The following is a 24,368-nucleotide window of genomic DNA, read 5'->3' on the forward strand; positions in this document are numbered from 1 at the left end:
ACATTTTTAGAAATTTAGCAGATTTTAGTAGTTGAACACTCTGAAAGTCTTGTGGAGATATTATCAAACAGTACTTGAACATAGAGGCATAGGAGAGCTATTCTACATTTGACTTGGTTTAAAATAGATCCACCTGCCACTGACTAATAGAAACTCCTTATCATGTGCAGGTTGCATCAAAAAAAGCTATTTTTGTTTAATTAATTCCCCTGGAATGAACATTATTCTGAACTTGTCATTGACATTGCCTCTGAGAGCATGTTCAAACAGCAAGAATACATTCATTTTTCTTGTTGTTTAATAAGAGACTCTGATTAGCATGTTACAGAACAGCTTCTTGTAGCTCTGGAAGGCAGAACAACAATGCGTATTGTCTCACTTTTGTGTAAGTTAAGCTGGAGAACATTCAGGCTGTAGGGATCTTCAGTGTAAGATTTGATAACAGCCTTAGCTTTCTCTACGTTCTACAGCAGGGTAGTGCAGCACACAGTAATAGGCACAAAGCTACCAATCCTGATATGATTCAACAAAGTTGGCAAAAATAAAAGACTTTTTAAAAGAAATTGCAGTATTGCTTAAGCCAGAGTGAATCTGTTGAAATACAAACCTTGGTATTTTTTATTTTACTTTGATAAAACAGGGAGATATGTCTTTCAAAAAGCAGCATCCTGTGTAAACTAAGATTTAAACTTAACATTATTCCTAGTCATGCAGGAAGTCCAGAAGAAAAAGAACTATGGATAATCAGTTAAAAGAACTGACAGATACCCTGATGTGTTGATCAGTAGTAATACCTAATTTCTATTTCAAGTGTGCTATAATGGATTACCATATAGATGCTGCAAAGCACTAAGCATTAAATAGATCTATGTGTTTTCTGAAAAAGCAATATTATTTCGCACTGTGGGGTTTCTTAAAGTATTTCTTATTAGTGTACTGTGAAACTAGAAACAAGATGTCAATAGCCAGTTTGGATTCACAGCGGTATTGCTAAAAGTCTAGGCTGGAGTGGAAGAAACTGTCATTTGTTTTATAGGAATAGCAATATATGTTTTTTTAGAACACCAAGGGTTGGGAGAGTGTAGAAAATGTTATTGGAAATGCTAAGTTGAAAGGACAACAACTGGAGCTTGTTCATGACTTAGGCTATCTTCTGTCACTGTAACACTATCTTAGCCTGGGGACTCTAATGCACAAGTGAGAAAATTACTAGTTAAAAGGCCTTCTAGCCATAACTTTGAATTAACTTGTAACATTCAAAAGTTTTTATTTAATAGTGTAGACTTTTAACCATGATAACTTATTTTTGCATTGCAGGAGCAACTGTGGAATCTGAATTTAGATTATTTATATTCATTCTAATCTGCTGCAAACCTTTCATATCTTCAGTAGTAGCTGTCATGCTAGCAATCTAATTTGCTTTTTTAAAAATTACTTCTGTTTACTGTTTGGTACAGGTGATTAATCACATCTTCACATTTTTTCAAAGTGCATCCATTATTTTTTCCTGGTTTTGAGATGCTGAAAAGGAGAACAGCATGAGAAATTACTTCAGTGTCTCAATTTTTGCTATATGAAAAGGTTTTGGGGATATGGAAGCTTTCCTCAGATAGGAAGTTTTGTCCTCTTACTATTTATTTCAACCCTTGAATTATTTTGATTCAGTCACCTGACAAGGGTGTTTGATTCTGTGGGGTTTTTAAAGAAAAAAACTTCAAACGCGTTCTTTTCTTCTCCAAACCTCCCAGCTTCATGCAATTTAAAGTTTAAGCTTGCTTTTCCTGGTAGTTGTTGTACTCTGCAACAGCATTTGTTTTCCAGGTTTTCTCTGGGCATAACCTAAAATTCACTAACACTCGGATGTGAGAGTTATTTTTAAGCTCTTTTTCAAAATGGATCTTTACTATGCAGCTTTGCCACCTTATCAGCTTAGGCAGCTTTACACCTTATCATAGTTCACTTTCTGGAAGTGAACTTTGCGTTCAAGTTTAGGTAAAATTGTGTAACATATAAGATACTGCCTTTACTGTATGCCATCGTGCCTCTGGCCTTTCCCAAATAATGGTTAACATGCTTTGCGTCTTGCAGAGAGGACGTAGTAAAACCCAGCTTCCTTCAATGAGCTATTCTGTTTCGAAACAACCAGCAAGTGGTGGTTATTGATTTTGATCCTGAATTGGTTGGGATGTGTAAACTGTAAAATTACTCTAAGAACGCTGCTGAAGCTCTTGGGAAATATGTATTATTTCTTTTGGCAACTAAGGAAAATTTATTTGTATATCATCAGATTACTTTTACAAACTTTCATTCATAATACATGAGTATGCCATGCCTAGTGTTTAAGTATACATCAGACATTTAGTGGACATATTTCCTAAATACAATTTTTGTTTTACAATAAAGAATTTTACTGTAGCATCTGAAATATACTAATGTATGCATTTTCACTAGTAGTATTACAAGATTTTGACAAATTTCTAATAAAACATACTGATACAGAAATGATGCTTGATTTTTTTTTTTTTGAAGTTTAATACAATTGGTTCTCAAAAGATAGTGTTTTGAAACCAATGAGAGAGAATTTACATCCAAAGACGAGCTGAAGGTATCTTGTTAGTGTGGCCTAAAGGAAATTGGTTTTCCTCTAATGATCTACTGTACTTCTTATAATGACTTAAACAATGGAAACAAAATATATGTGTTTTTGTCTGGTTTTCCATAATAAACGTAAAGATGTTAGAAGGTTCTTCCCTGCAGTGTATTCTGATACTTGAATCCAGACCATTTTTTGTTGCCAGTTTGTCTTAGGGTTTTGTTTAATGGAGCCTTTCCTTGTGCGCTTTGGGCACGCGGTGCGTGATCGGTCTAACATGTGCCTGGATACAGACCAAAGTCTGCATGTAGAGTGCCACCACTCTTGCAGTGACTTGAAGTATTCATGATTTAGGTTAGAAGCTCCTTTCTGCCCTGTGCCAAGTTAGGTAAAGATTAATGTCAGAAATAGTCGTGAAAAGCAGTGGGCTGCTAGTATTTTAATGTTTAGATGGATAATGATAATTCTTTGTCTGTGGATCCTGCAATCTGATTGGCAGAAACGTGGTCCTTAACTACCAGGTAAAGCCCAAATGTGAATCATGGCCTCATTTTTAGCCAGTCAGATCCTTCATCCCAAGCGCATTCCTCCTGCCCATGGACGGGGAGCTAGACCTCTGGCCACCAGCCTCCTGCTCCGTCAGTCCCTGCTGCCACGGTGTCCTGGGGAGGGAGCTGTGGGAGTAATGCTGAAACAAAATACGTCAAGAACATAGAAGGGATGTGCCTGATTTACATTTTTATTCTAGGTAAACTTTTAGAAATGCCAAATACTATTTGGGGAGCATGTGCTATGGTAAAGATATGAAGGAAGGCCAGTCTGTTTGTGTGACCTGAGGTCTAGTTCCCTAAGTCTGTGAACTTGTCGTGACTTCCATCTTCTGCCATGGAGAAAGGAATGTTCCATTTTCAAAAAGACTATTTTGAGTGCTGTATATAATTTCTGAAGCACTTTGTTGTCAAAAATAAAAAAAGTCTGTCTTATTCCATCTCTCGAGCATACTGTTTTTAACAGCAATAATGATTCATGTGTTGGCCGTCTCTGAAGGATTGCCTAAAATGCCAATTCTTGCTTTCTTGGCTGTGATGCTTTATTTCCTCTTGTGAGCTTTTATGTGCAAAAGACCAACAAATGGGTCACCGTTGCTTAAATGACTTGTCATTCGTTTTGCATCCTGCATGTAGTATTTCTGAAAACTTAATGGCGCTTTGTTGTGCAGAAGTTTGTTCTAGTGATTTTGTTTGATAATTACAAGGAACTCTGACTGTTAGTCATTTATAACATTGTTTAATTTTAGTTCCAAAAGTAGCTTTTGAAAATAGTTTTCCATTTAAATATGTCATCTTAATTTCATATTTCAATAGCTGAAAAGTTTTAAGTTCCAGACACGTTTTTCTGTGAAATCTATGTGAAACCATGTTTGTTCTCTCAGTTTTTTGAGAGGCTGAGCAGCAGTAAGTTAGCTGTCCTGTACTACTAATACACCTACTTGCTGAGCCGTGGTCTATACTGCTAATAGTTTAAAAAGGGGGGGGGGGGGGGGGGGGGAAGGTGTCTTGGAGCCTGTTAACTTTAAGTTCTTTTAAAAGCCATGTTTACCCAAGTAAGACCCGCAAATAGTTTTGATTTATCCAGATTATTTAATAGCATTACCATCCACTAAACTGACAAAGAACAACATTTGGTAGCCCCAACTGTTCTTTGCAACTGAGATTATAAGACTCCATTCAGGAAAGCACTTAAGCAAAGCAATTTAAGCATATGCTTTGTTGGTGCCCTGTAGCGTAACAAAACTAAGGGGAATGGGTTTGACCACAGCCTCTTTCTTTGTTTGATCTGCCTCTGTTAGGATCAGTCCAAAACTACAGAGGCAGACCACTACATATTATTCCATATAAGTGCTTTATTAACTGCATGTGCTGTGAATTAAATGAGTCTAGCTTTGTGTAATTTGGCTCGGTTTCACTCACCAACTGAAAACACAGGTAAATCATCTCACAGTAAAAATAACTGCACCGCTGTTTATCTCTGCCTTAGCTGGGAGATCAGACCCCATTAGTTAATGAAAAGACAAACCTAAGCCACAGAAGCTCAAAATCTGGACTGTATCAATCTAACAGTAGTCATTACCAGACACTTCAGAAAAATGTAACCCAAAGTGAGCTGCTTAGAAATCTGTAACTTCTTCATTAGAAATCAGTTTATGTTCTGGAATACTGGGGTTTTGCAAGACAGTGGGAAGGGGAAAGCAGTTCATGACAGTGTCATGATGTTTATTCAGGACCATTCCAAGTATCTTTCTCTGTAACAAGAGAGTAGAGTAATGGGCAGTCCTTACTATGATAGGTATTTGCTTTCTATTGTGTTCTCTATGTATACATTACCATTTCATTTATGTCTTGTATTAGTTTCTCTGTATCCTCTGAATGAGCCAGTTTATTATGGAAAATTTGACTATTTAGTTTTGTTTCCTGCAGAAAATATTGCAGCTACTACCTGAGAGGATTTTTTATCGATGGCATTTTCGCAGTATAGGTAAGAAGGAATGGTTTAAAAACATTCTAGTACAAATAAAATCAATGTTTTCTGTAGTCACTTCCCCGCTTCTGCAAGTCCTGTTAACCACAGAATCTCTTAGTATTGCCCATACACAAATAGTACTTTCATATGAGACTTGCAGCTGAAAATTCTCAAAGCGTATTGAAAATCTTTTTACCTTCTATAACAGCTCTGTGTGTTCCTTGTTTTGTGTGTTTTTGGTTACTTGCTTCTTTTTTATTTTGCACAAATGCTCTTTAAATTTTTATACTCTTGGATTTACCTGGGTCCCCTTCCCTTTCTTCTCTTTCATGTGCTAGAATCTATCAAGATGATGGGGCTTATAAACCAACACACCTTTTTCTAATTAGGTCTCCCTTTGTATTCACAGACTAACACCAAAAATTAAGATTGAGGAGGGTTGTGGAATCTGTATGTGACTCTTGCAAATTTGCATTATGATAGTCTTTTGCAAGTGATCATATACGAGATGCCCATACAAATTCGTACATATTGCTCTTTGCCTAACAATAGATACTGTGTTGAACTCGACCCTTGCCACCTCCTGGAAATTTATTCTGTAAAACAACTGCTGTGAATAGGTGGCTGTTTGGTAGTTGAGCACAGGCTGTGCTAAACTAAATGCAAACTATTGGACTGCTGCAGTGATCAGGAGCTTAATTTTTTCTCTGATATTCCTGTATTCTCTGTGCAGTTTAGTTCATTAATATTTGTGAAACACTCAGATGTCACACTCTTTGTGGGAATTAAATGAGGACTTTCTGGTTTAGAGCTGGGGTAGTGAAGGAAAAAGATTAAGGACAAAAATACAAACTTTATAGTAGCTCTTTTTGATCAAATTTTCTTTTAATGAGTGGTCCATAATTTTACTGGCCTTTATAGGTGAAATTATGAATACACAGTATTTCTGCAAGTTTGACCCTAGCTGTCTTCACTGATTCTCATATAACAGAGGATTTGCCAAGCGTCACGTTAGAATATGACATTGGCCATGACAGACACAAGATATCTTTGACCATTCACTTGATCAAACCAAGGGACTATCCGTTCTTTCCCCACGCTCCTACAGTATTTACTGTACATATTCTGGCTTCTGAAGCAAGAGAAGGAATAGGAGGCATCTGGCAGAGAGAAGTCTTGGAGATAGTAAAGCTATGCTTTTTTTCTTATTCTCCTGTCCATTCTGCATACTTTGTGGGACAGGTGTTCTGCAGAAAAAGGCTTCATAAGCATGGGGCTGAAGATTGTATTGCAACACATGCATAAAAAAGAACAAAATAAAGTTGCCGACTTAGTTAAGGCATGCACTTGGAGTGCTTGGCTTAAAGCACTTACTGTTCTTCTGCTATAGTTGTTTTCTCTTAAGCATAAAGATAATAGATATCTAACATGCTTGGTTTAGTAACTCATGAACGTTGGAAATGTAAATAAGAGAAGCAGGATTAATTTTTCTGAACAACTATCATGTTTTTTAGAAGCTTTCACATAGTTCGTATAGGACTTCCAACTAGATTTTAAAATTAGATTCGAACATTAATGCTATGGGGGAAAAAGTTTTATTGTCTTTAGTTTGAAATTAACTTTTTAATTATTTAAATATTCCCTGTGGCCTACAGTACTTATATAGTGAATGTTTTGACCTTGTGATCATGTGCAGGAGCCAGGAAGTAAAATTTATTCCTCTCCTCATTTGACCACATCGAATAAAGCTAGAGTCAAAACGGCACAGAAATACTGAAAAGTGAAATACATTTATTTTGATAATCAAAGCACCTGTAAATCCAATGAAGTAGTTTAACTTGATAATTTTCTCTGAATTAAATGTCTTTGATTCATCACTACTTTGAAAATTCTGCTTCTGAATGCTACCAAAGTGGTCACAACATTTTGTTTTGCTGTTTGTTAAAGTAAATTTTATGCTGCTTTGGGGGGGTTATATTTCTTCTAAGTAGTACTTTTTTGTTGTTGTTTTGGTTTGGTTTCCAGCACTATTTCATCAGCTGCAATGTTTTTTATCAGAACAATGAATTTGCTGTTGCAGAAGAAATAATGAGTGGAAGTTAAAGGTCAAGGAAAGGGCTGTTGTCACATTTCCAGTTAGCACTGACAAAAATAAAAGGAGACATCTGGTTGACCACTTTACTACCATTTCATCTGAATTAGTCCAGAACAAATTGGTTTTAGTCAGTTGTTTTATAGCTAATATATTCTTTATAATTATGCTTCTCTTGAATAGTCATATTTGGATAATTTTTTAGGTGTGTCAAATAAATAAGCTACAAAATTTGGCCATGCAATTATTTACAGCTGTACCTTACAATTTGCTTTTTGCTTAATGTTCACATGCATTAATATGTATTTGCTATACATGTTAATAATTTCCATTTAATACCGTGAAATGGTGAGATCTTGAGGGAAGGATCACATTTAAGGAATGTACATAATTCACAAATCCAGGAGAAATAACAGCTGAGTGCTACATCATGTTATTTTTCTCAGAATTGGGTTGAAAACACTTTTTAACTGAAGCATTTGATGTATAATCTGTCTCTGATTTTTAGGTCAGACATTTGAAGATAACGGCAGTTAGCCTGGTATTTCTAAAACCAGATAGAAATATTTTGCAGTTTTAATAGCTGTGTTTTAGACATGAATGTAGTATAGATTGCTAGCATCTTTTCTTTATCATTACTGTCAATATTAGTGTATTTGAATGCATTAATCCTACAAGTTGGACTTCTTGATTTCTCCAAATCTAGTAAGACAAAATTTCCCCTAGATATCTTATTTTTAATGAAAATAATTTGAGAAATTGTCATCTGACTAAAACCAAAGTACCTCACTGTAAAGATACATTATATTTAATCTTATAATACTGATGATGATGATTGCAATTAGATTCACTTTGGGTTTTTTCACCCCATAGTTTTCTTAAACACCAGTGCAGTAACCACATAGTAAATGGCATCAAACTAGCCTTTTCTGTAGTATTTTTTAAAAAATGTTCTGGTGGAAAGTGACCATCTTAGTATCTGATACATGCCTATTTAATTTTTCTAATCCAGGAACGATTCTGAAGAAACTTTTGCACACTGGAAATTCTCTCAAGGTATTTCTCTTTGATGATGTATTCATATTTCTTTTAACTTTAATTTTTATGAAGCATATCACTTTACAATTTTCCAATATAAGTGTTTTTCAAATTGTTAGGCTTTGTAATTTTCTTATTCACTTTTTAATCCTGAATTTTATTATTGTAATCCTAAATTACTTTAATATTTATCTTCAGTCATTTTGCTGTTCTAATGATCTTTGTAAAGTTACCTGGAGAGGGTATCAATATATTTTGCTTAATACTTTATTTTTTCATGTCTCTCTTGCATTAAGTATACTGTATTAAACGTATTGGTTTCTTGTTTGCCGAAGAGTTTTAAATCCATTTTTCTTTTTCTAAATATATAGCTAAAATTAAAATTGTAACTTGTTAATAAAAAGGAAGTAAATAAACTTAGTAAACTTATTGAATACTCTACCTTGTGTAGTTTTGTTGCATCTTAGTTTTCATGAGGATCTTCTGATCCCAGTGATGTTGAGAACAACAGCTTGCTTTGACCTCTGTGGGGCCAAGATTTCAGACTTAGTAGGTCATGAAGTATTGGCAGCTCCCCAGTTGCATGTTACACTTGCTGTTGTACTTCCAGAGCCCGTTTTAAGATTGAGTCTTGAGACTAGCCAGGATGCTTTTGGCACTAGGAACTGGGGGAGTGAAACTAAACTTTTTGGCCTCTGATTGAAGTTGGAGTGGTAATGCTGTCTCCTTGGAGTGCCACCACCTTGGGTACAGCTTGCTCCCACCTTTCTCTGCTCATGATTAAATTAATAATGTGATTACTCTTGGTGTGATGGAATTATTCTTGGTATGATGGAAGTAGCACATAGCTGGGATAAAAGTATTTGTCCTGCATTTTCTTAACTATTTAATTATGTTACTGTACTTACAAATTTGTTTTAATATCTTTTTCTACAAAATCATCCCCTTGTAGATAAGATGTGAAGGAATCCGACTGTTTCTTCTCTGGCTTCAAGCACTTCAGACTAACTGTGCAGAAGAGCAGATATTAATATTTGCATGCCTTGTGCCTGGCTTTCCACCCATTATGTCCTCACGGGGTCCCTGTACACTAGATAACCTCATTAGTCCTCCTAATTCGCCAGACGGTGAGTAAATGAACAGAATGTCCATGATGGGTGTGTTGCCTCCCCCTTCCACTGAGGTTGTTGTGGAGCTGTAGAGTTTCTTGTGGGGAAGATGTCACATGGATGATACTATTTGTCTTTATAATTCAGAGATATATTGGATTTTTCAAGCTACTGTATTTGTTGCAGCTGTATAGCCTTCTGATTTTGTCATTCTGAGTTTAGAATAGTTGGGTTTTGTTGTTTTTTGTTTTGTTTTTTTTTTAATTGAGATGCAGCTATATGAACATGTTACTGCAAAACAAGTAGCTGTGTAGATTTACAGCTTATTGGTTAATCTGCAGGGATTGCTTGTGTTAACCCTTCCAAACTGCAATAAATCAGAGGTTGGTGCCATCCTCAGTTATATGTGGTAGGACTCGGGGAAATACGGGAAGCCCAAGCAGTTACTGGACTTTGACTGTGTACAACTTAGTAGACATTAATGATTATTTTCAAATTAATCTTTTTATAGAAAATATATTTTCTTTAACTATTTTCAGGTTTCCTATGTTTAAAACATTTTCTTTTTATTTTAGCTAAGATTTTCCCGGAAGAAATAACCCCACTTTTGCCAGCTGTCTCTGGAGATAAAATTGCTGAAGACCAAACCTGCTATTTTCTTCAGCTACTGTTAAAATATATGGTAATTCAGGTGCGGAGGATATATGTTTTTAACTGTTCATATTTGGAGGAATGTACTTGTGGTAGAAAATTAAGTCTACAATGTATCTATACAGAGCTGGTTTTGCCCCTCCCCAGGAAGAAGCTGTCTTCTGTTGTTTCTTATCCTTGTTTTTAAAAGGAAAATCACCCCAAAGGTATTTCCTTGTGCCATTTTTGGTGAAAACAAGAAGTTTTTCACACTTGTGATAAGAATTAATGAATGTTATCGAAACTTGCAGGATAACTGACTTTTTAATGTGCTTGTGGTCGCATTTAGAAAATTGATATGGTGTAAAGATGCAATTTGTTCTCTTCGGAAACATACATAGCTGAGCAGACATGTAAAGGAGCACTGGAGAAAGAGAGAAAAAAGGAGAGATGGCTTCAGAGGTTTTTTAAGAGGATGCAAGTAACGTGTAAATCAAAAATTATCATTAGAAATAGATCAGATTAATCCGTACAGGAAAGAAATTAAGATAATGTATATATTTGAAAAGTACAAGTTAAGCAACATTTTAAATAAAGTGGCAACTGTATAGACAATGAACGTTAAAGAACTAAGTATTTAAAAAAAAAAAAGATAAAAGATAATAAAATACTTTGAGACTTTGAGATACTTTTTTTTTTTTAATATCAAAAGGCAAGACCAAAATGATATTTCGAAGGGGTTTTGTCATCTTGAATAAATGCTTTATTTTGAAAAGTGGCTGTATTAAATTATCAACTTCCTACACGGCACTCTTTGTTTTACATATCAGAGTCTCACAACACTTCAGTTAAATTTTCACTGTTCTTTTTATACTCTTATTACGTGTTTGGGATCTGAAAAACTGACTACACTATAAATCTAATGTCATTGTGGATCATCAACATTCATTTATTTGTGTTGCTTGGTAGAGGGGAGCACAGTTGGGCAGTAACCTTCTTGCTATAAACAAGAGATGATATTAAAGTAATCTGATGCAAGTGCAAAATGATCGCTGAGAGCTGGAATGTAGAGCAGATCTACATCTTCAAGAAAATTTATGTCTGTGACTGGGTAGAATTTAATATGAGTAATTTTATTTACATAACAAATAAAATGATACAAAAACTCAGCAGTGTCATTTCCAAGCTCTACATGTATGTGTTGCCAATTTAGGACATTGCAAGTTCCACAATTGTAGAGATTGGGAAAAAGATCTGATACAGATTAAAGTAAGAAAATGTGTTTAGAAGAAAATAAATAAATATCACATGACTGATGTAAACAAGTCAGTTTTTCTTTAACTTAATAAATTATCATCCTGGATATAGATTCAGTGAACTTTTCATCTGCCATGTACAGTTGGACAGGCTTTACTAAGAGCTTTTACTGAAAAAAAAATTTTAAGAATCCTGTAGTCTTTTGATGTTGCTTAAAAGAAAGAAAGAAAAAAAGAGGTGGGCCTGAATTTGAAGTATATGTCAAAAGATAAACACTTTTAGTTGTCACTTGAGTTTCACAAAAAGAGAAGCGATGTAAGTGAGGTAGGTTTAAGTCATCACTGGAAAAAGTGCTTCATTGTAGAGATGTCTACTTTTACCTTTCTTATTTGAAATTGTATTGGGTTTTCTTATACAAATAAAGAAAACACACCTATAGAGGTTATGTGCAATTTATTCCAAATTGAAGGTGTTTTAATATGAAAAGAGCAACTCTGTCAAAATTGGCACAGTCTTACAAGGAATTGTAGTTCAAAACTGTTGGTAAAGAGCAACTTGAAAGTACGTGTATGATTCTTTGGTGTTGGATCTATGCAAAAATGGAAGAGTACCTTTAAAAACTAACTTAGATATCAGCCTCTTCCTTGTCAGTGGAAATTACTTGTGCCTTGAGTCAAGTTTTGCAAAGGAGTATTGCATATGTGTGTGCAACTGTATTAAACATGGGCATTGACTATGTTTCTGATGACAAACTTATTTGTGATAAAAGTGTAGCCCAAAGTAACTTTGTCTAAATTTACAGGTAAGAAGCAAATTTTTTAAAAACATTAGTATGACATTTTCTGTGCTTCACTGCATTAGAACAGCACAAATATGCTGGCCTCTAATGAGCTTGCTTTTTTTGTTATGCCAAAGCCCTCATGGTAATATCTTATATTCTTGCTGCAGTTTGTAAAGTTTTTTGGGACAGTGCTAATTTTTTATATCTCTTGTTAAAATGTAATTATTTCTCTTTTGTATTCAATGTGGAATGATCGTCAGTATAACACATTAACTTCAAGCTTTTTGTTTGTTTCTCTTTAACTCCATGACAAAGGCTGCAAGCTTAGAGTGGAAGAATAAGGAAAACCAAGACACTGGTTTTAAGTTTCTCTTTACCTTGTTTAGAAAATACTATCTTCCTCACTTGTTTCCATCTTTTACAAAGCTAACCAACCTCTACAAACCTGTTCTTGGTAAGTACTGAATTTTGTCTTTTAAGTAGAAAAAGGAATAATGGTGACTGTTCTCAGTAGCATCTCTGTTACCTGCTGGCACATCACTACAGTTCTGTTGAATGAGGACTTTTTCCTCCCTTGTCTCATGTTTTGATTTTTTCCTAGCACAACTTTTGATTTTCTGAGATAGTCCAGGAAGCTGCTGCCGCTCATCACTGCGTAAGGGCAGGCCTGATTCTCCTTTCCTAAGGACATTTGCACTGGCATAGCATTTATATCGAGTGAGCGAGAACTCTGTAACTGTGATATGTAATGAAGACAGGACATGCTCTCTGACAGGTTTTTTAAAGAATCAGCAAGCTGCCCAAGTGTGAGGGAGTAGCTAACTTAGTTACTCTTACTTTACTTATTGTTTCCTTGAAGAGAAAATGAGCATGAAGGGCCAAATGAAAGGAAATGGATATGTACAGCTATAGTTGCAGGATTAAAAGCATGTGATTTCAGAAACGCTCACATTTTTCCTAATTTTCTACTGAATTATGTATTAGAGTCCATAGGAGCTGGTGGTGTTAATACTCACCTGATGTACTGCAGCCTCTTCATCATCCTTCCCCTTCCTCCTCTGACAAAATTAGCTCTGGTCCTTAGACACTAATATTTAGTGCCTAAAATCACCTCAGTGCCACTTCAGCTGTGTTGTTCACAGCTAGAGCCCAGGCCTTCAGTGTTTTTCAGCTGTGTGCAAGTGATTTTTCCCTAAATCTAAGCATCTGAATGAATTGTGACCCAACTTATCTCCCTTTGTCAATCTTCCACTTCTTCCCATGTATTTTCTTCCTTCTATTTCAACTTGTGCAGTGCTTATTGCACCTGAGTTAACTTCTTTCTGATGTGCGAAGTATCCTTTTTCTTCTTAATCTTCGCACTATTGAATGTTCCAGAGCCATCTTCTCTTTCTCACTGTACTTTATTAGTAAAACTCTGTAGAATTTAAAAAATTAACTTACGTTAATTTAGTAGGAGTGGTTCTTAGTTTCAGATTTTGCCCTTCTTTTTGCAGCCCTTCTCTTTTGCTTTACTTTGTTTTGCGTGATGCAAATTATAACGTTTGGGAAAGATGTGTTTTCATGTTCTTGCTTTTCTTTAAGAGTAATAAAATTATGATAGAATATAAGCATAAATAAAAGCAGTCAGTCATTGCATCTGTTACTTTGTATGGAGAAAATGTTGTTGGTGACATGTTCAATACATTTAACCAGTGTCTGGAAGCAATTGCAGTTTTTTAAGATTAGATTTTCTTTGTATCTTCTCTTTTTATCTCACCAGATATTCCTGATATAAGACCAAGACCGGTATACATTACTGCAACGCGAAACAATGAAAACGTCTATAGCACAAAAATCCCGTATATGGCAGCTCGGGTTGTTTTTATTAAGTGGCTTGTTACCTTCTTTCTTGAAAAGAAATATTTAACTGCTGTTCAGAATACAAAAAATGGAGGAGAAATGCTCCCTAAAATTATTCAGGTGTGCTTTAAAGTTTACCTCTCTTTTCTTATGTACATGCTACCCTTGCAAATGATCACAATGCACTGACAACTGAAGCAAGAAAGAGATGCTACCCCTCAGTGAATAAATGATGTACTTGATTATTTGATTATTCTTTTTTTCTTTAAAGGAAGGAACATCTAAGGGAAACCCTTTAGTAATTTACTAGAATTTTTTTTTTTCATAACTGTTTGCCTTACCAGCTTCATCAGTATTATGTTTGGACTCTCGGAATTTAATCTGTAAACTGTCAAACTTATTTGTGCCATGGACCATTTCCCAGCAATGTCAAAGGCTGCTTTGTTTTCCTCTTGATTATAGCAGCTGTTTACAATGAGATATTAAAAAAATATTTCACTTTATAGTTGGTGGTTGAGACTTCTCTAGGATTAGGGACTTCACAATGAATTTTATAGAAATAGATGCTTTTTCTTTTAAGACACTCTCCAGCTTCCTGTTAAAAATTTAGGATCAATGACAACTTATATTCTTCTCTTGAATCGTAGGTCGGTGTCAAATCAGGATCCAGCAGAAAAGCGTACATTAACTATTACGGTAGCACTGTATATTTTCATGTTGATAGTTGTTGGAGTTATTCACTGTAGAATTTTGAAGCCCTAAACTAGCTAAGTGTAGCTTACCTACTGAAAGTGCTTTTTTTATTGATCTTTTCTTTCTCACTGGAAATTCCACCTTTTGTATAAACTGCTGTGCCGTTCCAACAGACATAGCCTGGAAAAAGAATTTTTTTCTTTTCACTGAATTTTATAGACAGCTGACACAAAATAAATACTTAGGTTGCATAAAGGTATTGCTGCTGTCGAAATGGAAACTGCTCAAAAGTTATCACTTAGCTGAAGCTGTGTCACAGCTTTTGGCACATGTTGACTTCTTAGGGGCTTTGAAGTTCACTTACTCTAGCTTGTGCCTCACTAGTGTGGCTGAATCTTACCAAAAAAGTTCATTGTGAAAAGCAGCAGAGATGTTATTGCTGCTCTGGTACTGCTCACTTGGTCAAACAGAGGGCAGCCTTGTTAATATAAACATAAAGCAGGACTGCATTTGGGCGATGCTTTGAGTTAGTGTAAGTTGGGGTTCTTTCTGGTAACTCAGAAGCAGTGTTTTAGTCTTCTGTCTCTTCCTGACTGGATTGTTTTAGCCAGATACAGTTCAAGATGTTGCAAAATACATGCAATTCCAGAACAAAACCTGACAAAGAGTACTCGTATGAAGTGTACATCACGTGAAGTATAAGGCCAGATTCCTTCTTGGATCAAGTAGTAGACTGAAGATTACACTTCCTGACTGCTGGGATCCCAGTGTGTTGCTTGAAAAAGAGCACTAGTATCTTGAGTTCTGCGCAAGTATTCCAGATTTTTGGTGTATGCTATTTCAGTTATTTAATTAGGTGTGTGTTTTCTTCTGTGTAGTCTGTTGGTGTTGTAAACCAAGATAAAAGCACAGAGCTGGAAACCAGTATGTCTTATGCGAGCGAGCAGGAGAGAAGCCATTCTAACAGCAGCACCTTGTCCGACAGAAGGCTCAGCAATTCCAGCCTCTGCAGCATTGAAGAACAGCACCGGACCGTCTATGAGATGGTGCAGAGAATCCTCTTGTCCACTCGAGGATATGTTAACTTTGTCAATGAGGTGTTTCGACAAGTAAGTGTGTATGTTTAGTTGCTATTATGTATTTTTTTAAAGGAAATGTCTTGGTTATGAGAAAGAACACTGCGAAGGCTGTTGGTCAGGTAACTGGTCAAACTTGATGCTAATCACACCAGCACCCTTTTAGTTTGGAGTCCCTCCTAGGTCTAGTTTTAACAATAAAATTATCACATTTTTATAGGAACTGAAGCTTGTTGCTGATGCCAGATGGCTACATGTCCCATTTGAATGGGCCACTTTATTTGTTCTTGGTATTATGATGTAATTTAAAGGTGTATAAGGAGCTAGTAGCTTGCAAATTTATTATTTGAATTAGTAAGATTCTTGTTCCTGTGATCAGTGTCAGTATTTAGTGTCTATTTGAACATTGATTGCTTCTACTAGTATTTTTCATTAATTTCACATCTTTTCAATTGTTTGGGAAAAAAATATGTGTGGACCTACTGGAGAGTCCCAATTTTTTTTTTTGCTTTCTTTTTTGTCCGTTACCAAGGTAGAAATTGGTTGAAGTGGCAGTTCCAGGTCACATAAATGTGCGGAAGATGCTCTCCAGAAGCTGAGTGAGCACACGTGCTTTACTGTCAAGTATCTTGTGTGGCACGGTTTAGGAACTCCTTGTACCATTTCAGTGCATGTCAGTGAGATGGGTGGCACTTTGGCAGGAAGAGAACTTTCGTGTATGTTAAGAACCGCTGTGGCATGCTGCCCTCTCCTGGTGTTTGTTCAGAGTATATAAGGTTAGACCAGCTTTCAGGGAACAAAGCCTAACGTGATGCAGTACTTTCATCTTTGTTGAATATGATCAGTGTTCAGTAATTGAAACAGATAATGGTATTTGGATCCTTTTTGTGTTTATCTCTCCCTTACAGGAATCTCACTAGTCACTGTGAATTCCTCTACTCTTTTTTTTGTTCTTTCTACCCTAATTCTTAGCCTTTCTGAAAGCATTCTGTGTAGTGTCCATTTATCCTGCTGCTGAGCTGCAGTTTCTCTAATATTCTAGCAGCTGGCTTCTGGCTTTTTCAGTTTCTGTATCCTTAATAACTTGACAGTGTCTGTGAAGACACTTCCAGAAATTTTATATACACTTGCTGTAGGGCATATTTAAACTTGCTTTTGTTAACACTTCAATTTCTGTTGAAATCAGCTGTTGGATGTTGCACTTTGTGCTGACTAGAGACAAGGAAATGTACTATATGATGCAAAGATTTTCCCCAACCTGAGCAAGATACCTTTGTAAAGTTTTGCAGCTAAACTGGGTATAGGATAATACACTGTGAGTACTCTGAAATGCAATGCTATAGTTTTTGGCCCTGTTAGTCATGGAGAGTGGGTAATCTCTTCCTAGTTGGACGGACCAGTTTTTTAGTATGAAAAATGTATTTTCAGCTCTTTCAGTGGTTTTGTAATATAATGCGTATTGATATAAAAAATTTTTTGTTGGCAAAATACACTTTTTTGTACCAGGTGACATTTTCAGACATTGATTTCTGTGCCTGTTCACTGCAGTGCAAAGTTCTTCTGTCACTATATGATATTTTTAGTCTCCTAAGACCTCCAGAAACGTGGGGATATGTGCATATGCATGCACATCTATGTCCTATATATAGTAAAATTAGTTAACTTTTCAATTTAGGCTTTTTTATTGCCGCCTTCTGATATATCTGCAACACGAAAAGTGGTTAAGGTATATCGAAAGTGGATATTGCAAGAGAAACCTGTGTTCATGGAGGAGCCAGACAAAAAGGAAGACAGTCAGGATGCTGTTGTCAACTTAGAGGATTCATCGGTGCAAATGGATGGTAAACATGTATGGTATCAGTGTTACTTCATTCTGTTCGCCTACAATATATGATTTAAGTTTTAAACTCGCTTTACAAATGAGTAGCAATTTAAAAAATGTGTGGAAAATCAAGATTAAAAAATGCTTTTATTTAAGGTCCAGCTATTTAAATAAATACTGAGTGTTCAGTAGCCCTTACTGAGTGCAGGGAAAGATTGCAGCTATTTTGAAAAATGTAATTTGTTGATTATTCCCTGTCTATACAAATACAGTCGCAAGAACTTAATGAAAGAAATACTAATACCTTCTGCAGTGTTCAAATTTGCACTGTGTGTTGGCCTAGTGCACATAGGACTATTTCCTTTTGGTGTTAGTTACTTAAGAATTTGAAAAATATCTACTAATTTGTATATACTGGATGAAATCTTTGGATTCAGACACCTCAATCTAGGAAATTAAAGTGTAGATACAAATTCTGTGCATCGTCTTTTTAGTATCCTATATTGAACCATCAGTAAAAGTTGATGACACTATTGACACTGTGAAGCTATTTAAAGGGAAGTTTTGTTGTACTGAGAAAGAGGTTCAAGTTGTAAAAACATAGTGAGAATTACAAGGTTTTGACAGATTATCTTTGTAGGGGATTTATAGTTTTGCCAGGCTTAAATTCAAATATTACTGCAATCAGTGACTACAAAATGTAATATAAAATACTTTAAATAACATAGCTCTTAAAACTTTAATGAACCTTTAAATGCCATATACAGTCTGTTCAGAGATTAAGAAATAATAGACATGAATCCCTTGCTGAAATGAATGTAGGACTTGACAGTTCCCCCTCTTTTGCTTTTGACATTCTAAATGATTTTGAATAAATATGGACATATTCCTTTCTGCTTTGTCACTAACTGAATCATGTTTTTGAAAGCTTTCCTCTGACCGTTCAGGACATAAGCGCTCATCCAGCTGGGGAAGAACGTACTCCTTTACCAGTGCTGTTAACAGAGGATGTATATTAGAAGACGAGGACAAAAATGTTAAAGCTGGTGCTCAAGCTGCGTTACAGGTGTGGTGTATAGAAAGGGTACAAGGCTGTAACTTACGTGATCATGTAACTTACACTACCAATTATAATAGTCTCTGAGATTAAGGAAAAAAACTACCAGCAGTTGATGGTTTTTGTAAGATACGATTTGGGCTTCAGAACTTTTTAGAACTTTTAAAAAATTAATATTAAACCATGTGACCATGTCTCAGAGCCAGATATCTATTTTAAGACAGAAGGTTCATTTTTTTTCTGCTGTCGGTGCTAGGAATTAATCAGAACTGTACATTTGCTTTCGTTAAACCTCATTTATTGGAAATATTGGTGGTTGCTCAAGCATATCATGCCAGGAAATGAGTAGCTGAAGGAATGGAACTCTTGCCTGACCCAACAGAAGAGACACCTACAAAACCCATACTGTGCAATGCATGCCTTTGTTGGGTCTGTAATGCCACCTGACTTTTGCTAGAATGATGTAGAAAAATAAAGTTATAGGTAAAATATGAAACTTGCTCTAAGGAAAGTGAAAGGTTTGACTGGAGGAGGAGAAGTATTTTATTGTAAGTCTTGACATTTTTATTCCTGATGCTATGTAAACTGACTGTAAATGCCTGTCTCAAAGGTATTCTTGACAAACGCTGCGAATGTTTTCTTATTGGAACCGTGCATTGAAGTCCCTGTGCTTCTGAAGGAGCAAGTTGATGCTTGCAAAGCAGTTCTGAGTATCTTCAGGCGCATGATAATGGAATTATCAATGAATAAAAAGACATGGTAAGCTTAATATAGCCTGCATCATTTCAGAGAAAATTATCAACATTTAAACTTTATGGGAGAATTATTGGGTAGAGAAAAGACTGGCTTTCTCAGGGGTGGACCTTACTCTGTAAGTCACACTTGTGACTGGCCTCTGAATTGATTTGTGAAATTGCAGGTTCTGCTGAGGCTACATCATTGTACTATTTGACTTCAAGGTTCTGGCTGGTATTTCTATTCCTGAGTTCACCTTCTCAAAAATTAGTTTTTTACAGTCCATAACCAACTAATGTTTTGCAAATGATCTGTGAAGTCTGAAGTGTGATCACATCCTCAATATGTAAGGCTTACTGGAGAATTAAGAGGGTTTTTGGTACATGAAAATTAACAAGTACAATAGAACATGTGAACAAAAAGTATAATTTTGTTTCGGAACCAGGGAACAGATGTTACAGATACTCCTTAGAATAACAGAAGCTGTGATGCAGAAGCCAAAAGAAAACCAAATGAAGGATACATTTGCTCAAAGCATGTCAGGATTACTTTTCCGAGTGAGTGTTTGGGGTTTTTTTGTTTGTTTGTTTTTTAATGTTGTTGTTTCATGATGAATACCCATAGTTTTAGTTAAGTACTGTTGCAATAATAGAAGTAATTATTTTGTAAACTGTTCCTAACAGAGGGAGACAGATCCAGGTGCAACAGGCAGTTGATTTGATCTGTTCTTCAGAGCTCTATTACAAACCGTGGTAGAACAGCCAGGCACACAGTTTTTTTTGTGGGATATCTTCAATGAGTATCTCTAAAATGTAAGCTTGATTTAACTCTTTTCCTAGAAGTTCAGCTGGCAAGTCAAAACTGAGTCACATTGAAGGAGGTGAAAACATTTATACATCATATTGTACTTTGCATGCTGAGCTGCATTATCTAGGTCTGAGGGTCACAAGCGTAGCTCAGTCACTACAATCATTCTGTAGGTGTAGGAGACAGTTCTTCATTCTATTATTGTTATACACAGCATATTATTTCAGTTTACCAGAGAACATAATAGACCATCTGAAACATACGTTTTAGAATTTTTAGATTTCTGTAGTCAGTTACTTTCACAATTATTTACCTACTGATTTCTGGGAATGCTTTTTTGATGAGAAATATCTATGCATAATACCTGTGCATCACGAATAATCAACGCTAATATGCAGGTCAGTGTTGACTTCAACATGTGGGTTGATGTTGTTGTGCTGAATTAATCTTGGCAGAAATGCATGAACTGTCATTTGTTTCTTTTCTCTCAGACCCTCATTGTGGCTTGGATCAGAGCAAACCTGAGTGTTTACATTTCTCGGGAGCTGTGGGATGAGCTGCTTAGCGTTTTGTCCTCCCTGACGGACTGGGAGGAGCTCATAAACGAGTGGGCCAATATCATGGACTCTCTAACAGCGGTGCTAGCAAGAACAGTGTATGGGGTGGAAATGACAAACTTACCCTTGGATAAGCTCAGTGAACAAAAAGAAAAAAAGCAGAGAGGAAAAGGTTGGTCTCTGTGCTTCAGTGCTTATTGTATCAAACAAGTTAAATATTTAAGTTTAAACTTGAAAATTAATTTCATTTAACTTAACATTAAATACTACTTAATCTAGTGTAAGAACCTGTTTAATCAAATGTGAAGTACTTTGGATTTATGTGTTCTCATCCTTCATTGTGGGAGGAAAGGTAATTGGGGTCAACAGAAGATAGCTATTTAGCAGTTTTTAGTACACGCTCAAAATCAGTCTTTTCTGGGTAGCAGAAATGAAACGTGGTTTCCTGTGCTCTGGTCTGGCATAGTCATCAATGTAAAATTTTTTTCCCATGTATTTTTATTAAATAATTTCAGTATTTTAGCTACATTTATGTGCCACCTTGCAATTGATGCACATAATTGAAGTAGTGATTGTTTTTTAGTAATAGTAAAAAATCATCTATGTTGTTTAAAAGATTAATATTTTTCATGTCTGAGTACTTCTAAGTCCTTTCATACTTTAAAAAAAAGTGTGCCGAAGCATACAATGCTAGAGAATTTTGTTTTCTTTATCTCTAAGGTGGCATTTTAGAGCCTCAGAAGACTGCTGTAGTGGGAAGATCTTTTTCATTAAGCTGGAAAAGTCATCCAGAAGTTGTGGAGCCAATGAGATTCAGAAGTGCTACAACCTCTGGAGCCCCAGGAGTTGAGAAAGCAAGAAATATTGTTCGTCAAAGAGCATCAGGTTAGACCATAACTAATGCTTATGTTCCCAAACACTCAGTAACACTCAAGTTTTAAATCTGCCTTTGAATTGTGGCGGCTTCCAAAAGTCATGCAACTTAATAATTAAATGCATAAACAGAGATGTTGCATACCTGTGTCTGGATGTCTTGACCACTACCAGAAGAATCAAAGTACTTTGGAAAATTCTAAATGTATGCTTTTAAATACATTACATTTAATTGCAAGTTAGTCATGTGCAAGTTATGGTTTTCTGTAAAGAAGTGAAGTACATTCCTATTTCTATCAATTCATAAGAAAGCAGTTATTAATATCAATCAGATAATATATATTGCTTCTGAACTTTCATACAGCTAGCTATTTACTGTGAGTACAAGGTAAACCAGATATTTACTAAACAATTTCATCCTTTCTTATTCACTTTATTTGCTTTCTTTTTATTAGCATGATGGGGTGTATATAGTATCTCCTTTTCCTTTTTTCTCTCGTGTTTACTTCTGGGAAGAGGAAAACAGGAGAAGGGAGAACAGGGGTGAGGAATGATGAGGGAATATCTGTGACCCCAGGCATTGAACAGATACCTGAACAGAAACCTGATTCAGCAGGCTGAATTTGATCTCTCTTTTATTTCATGATAGCATGTTTCTGTGTTCCAATTCAATGGGCTATGGATTAAAACTCTCCATAGAAAATCTCCTGCTTTTGAATAGGAGACATTTTGCTGCACAGCTTCCTTCCTCATTCATAACAGATTAGTTGAGTTTCTTACCAGGAAAATTTGAAGGTGATTTAGTATGTTTTTGTGGCTACAGGCTTCATAACTAAGGTACAGTCTTCAGGTTGGATCACAAAACATTTTGGCAATGGAGTCAATTCATTCTTTGTGTCTGTTTTATTTTTAAATTCAGCGAGTTCCTATTTGTGCTCCAGTGGAGAATTCTTTCTTCTGCTACAGCATTTCTGCCCTAGACTTCTCACCAGAGCATTAGAGAGAACCTGGGAGTATTGATCAGCAAGGACTTTACTTAGTTGTGTGCGTTCAAATTAAAGGAACTTAGTACCTTTAGTAAGAAAAGCTTATTTGGTAGGGAGCAAGTAGATTGTCAGGTAGGAAGATGAACTTCATGTGTAAAAAGCCCTTAGTTTCATTTTGTGTTTCATGGTCATGTAAAAAGAGAATTATTCTTGCCTTCATGGGATTTGTGGTGATCAGTGGCTCCCAAATCAGCAGGTGCAAAAAAGTTTTTTATTTGCACATGTGGTTATTACAAATAATAATTTCAAAGATACAAAATGTATATCCCTTTTCTAATGTGAGACTTTAGAAACACAAAACTCAGCTACTAAGCCTCCAGAGGTGTCGTCTTTCAGAAAGAAATGTAGCAGTCCCCAAGGTGAATACAGAAGCCAGGGCTGTTCATGGGAGGACTTTCTTTAGCAGGGTGGACACTTTGGGGAAAGTGTCTTCCGCTGGGGGCTCTTTTTAAATCCCTAATATTCTCCCTCCCCCATTTAAAAACAACAGCAAAAAAACCCCTAACTCAACATAGAAAGCACCTCCTGATTCCAGGTAAGACTTTCTTTTCATCTGCTGCTTGCAAGAGTAAGAGCAGAGTATTTCTGCAGCAGCAGAAAATCTTTTGTCTGCTACCCTGCTTGAGTATTTTTGCTTCCTCCTTCCTTCCCCCTCTGTCTTCTAAGTGTCAGCATTGACATTGCTGTGTACAAAAAGAGAAACTGTACAGTGAATAAGATTTTTTTTTTCTTAATAAATTAGACTTCTGTAATTCAGCATAACTTGTAATATACAATTGATGATAAATTGCTGTCTTTCTCTAAAGGATACTTCAAGCTTATGACAATTGGATATTAATCCATAAAATACCAAGCTTTTAATGATGTTAGAGAGCCTCTAGAGTGTTAGCCACCTTGGAAAGTGGGTTTTTTGTTGGCCTTTCTAAGAAACAGTGAACCCATTTAAGTGTTGCTGTTTTGAAGAGAAATTCAGTATGATATGCATTCAGACTGCACTTATCTTCTCCCTTCCCTTCTGGTGACTTAAGAGCTCCAAAAACTTTCAGGTAGCTTGCATCCCTTTCATCATCCTGGTCAGAAACGTGGAAAGCAGGGCTCAGCACCCCAAAACCAGGGTCCACAGGATAATTCAGGGTGTAAGGAACTTCATCAAGTCTAACCACCTGCTCAAAGCAGGGTCAGCTGTCTGTCAGACCAGGGTGCTCAGGGCTTTATCCAGCCTGGAGCTGGGATCCCCGGTTTTAAAAGCAAAACCAGAGGCAGCTGTATCTTCAGACTGATTTTTGAGAAACACGCTATCCCACTTCTCAAGTGAAAAGGGATTGTTTTCAGCAGAGATGAATGAGTGTAAGAGGTAGCTGGTTTTGTGGAGGAGCATTGCTAGTAGAGGGGAATTTCGGTAACTTTTCCATTCTTTACTTTTGAGCTGTATGTACAGTTACAGGTACTTCAATGAAAAGAAAGAAGGGTAAGTCCAGTTAGCCCAGAGATAGGAATCATACACTGGCAAAATGAAATATTGCACATTGTGGAACTGCTGTGATTCAGAAATCGCTGTTTATTGTACTTTCTATGTGTGAGGTACAGTTTCACATTGTTAACTTACAGCTTATAGGAAATACTTCTGGGCTTAATGTTGTAAAACTATTTTTTTTCTTTTTCAAAAACCTTGTGTTTCATTGTATTATGACATTCAAAACCCCAAATATTTCATTATTTTTTCTGACATAACTATTGCTTTATTTTTTCCTGGAAGCTAAGCGAAGCCAGTCTATCAGCAACTGTGTTCATCTTTATGAGGCTTTGCCAGCTACTAAAAGTGTACCTCTTCTGCTTCACA

The 24,368-nt window shown here is 36.0% G+C and overlaps 1 protein-coding gene across 1 annotated transcript in view; it reads left to right on the forward strand.

Moving 5' to 3' along the window:
• RALGAPA2 (Ral GTPase activating protein catalytic subunit alpha 2) overlaps positions 1 to 24,368 on the forward strand; it is a 132,924-nt gene that overhangs the window by 15,594 nt on the left and 92,962 nt on the right. Inside the window, exons 4-16 of the mRNA XM_059828587.1 lie at positions 5,071 to 5,128; positions 8,218 to 8,261; positions 9,196 to 9,370; positions 9,928 to 10,043; positions 12,336 to 12,474; positions 13,783 to 13,982; positions 15,434 to 15,664; positions 17,307 to 17,480; positions 18,382 to 18,519; positions 19,121 to 19,269; positions 19,691 to 19,802; positions 20,544 to 20,781; positions 21,330 to 21,494. Of these exons, the coding sequence (XP_059684570.1) occupies positions 5,071 to 5,128; positions 8,218 to 8,261; positions 9,196 to 9,370; positions 9,928 to 10,043; positions 12,336 to 12,474; positions 13,783 to 13,982; positions 15,434 to 15,664; positions 17,307 to 17,480; positions 18,382 to 18,519; positions 19,121 to 19,269; positions 19,691 to 19,802; positions 20,544 to 20,781; positions 21,330 to 21,494 (1,939 nt within the window). The remainder of the gene's footprint in view (positions 1 to 5,070; positions 5,129 to 8,217; positions 8,262 to 9,195; positions 9,371 to 9,927; positions 10,044 to 12,335; positions 12,475 to 13,782; positions 13,983 to 15,433; positions 15,665 to 17,306; positions 17,481 to 18,381; positions 18,520 to 19,120; positions 19,270 to 19,690; positions 19,803 to 20,543; positions 20,782 to 21,329; positions 21,495 to 24,368) is intronic.

This window comes from Gavia stellata, chromosome 23, assembly GCF_030936135.1.
Source record: "Gavia stellata isolate bGavSte3 chromosome 23, bGavSte3.hap2, whole genome shotgun sequence".
Classification (NCBI taxonomy): Eukaryota; Metazoa; Chordata; class Aves; order Gaviiformes; family Gaviidae; genus Gavia; species Gavia stellata.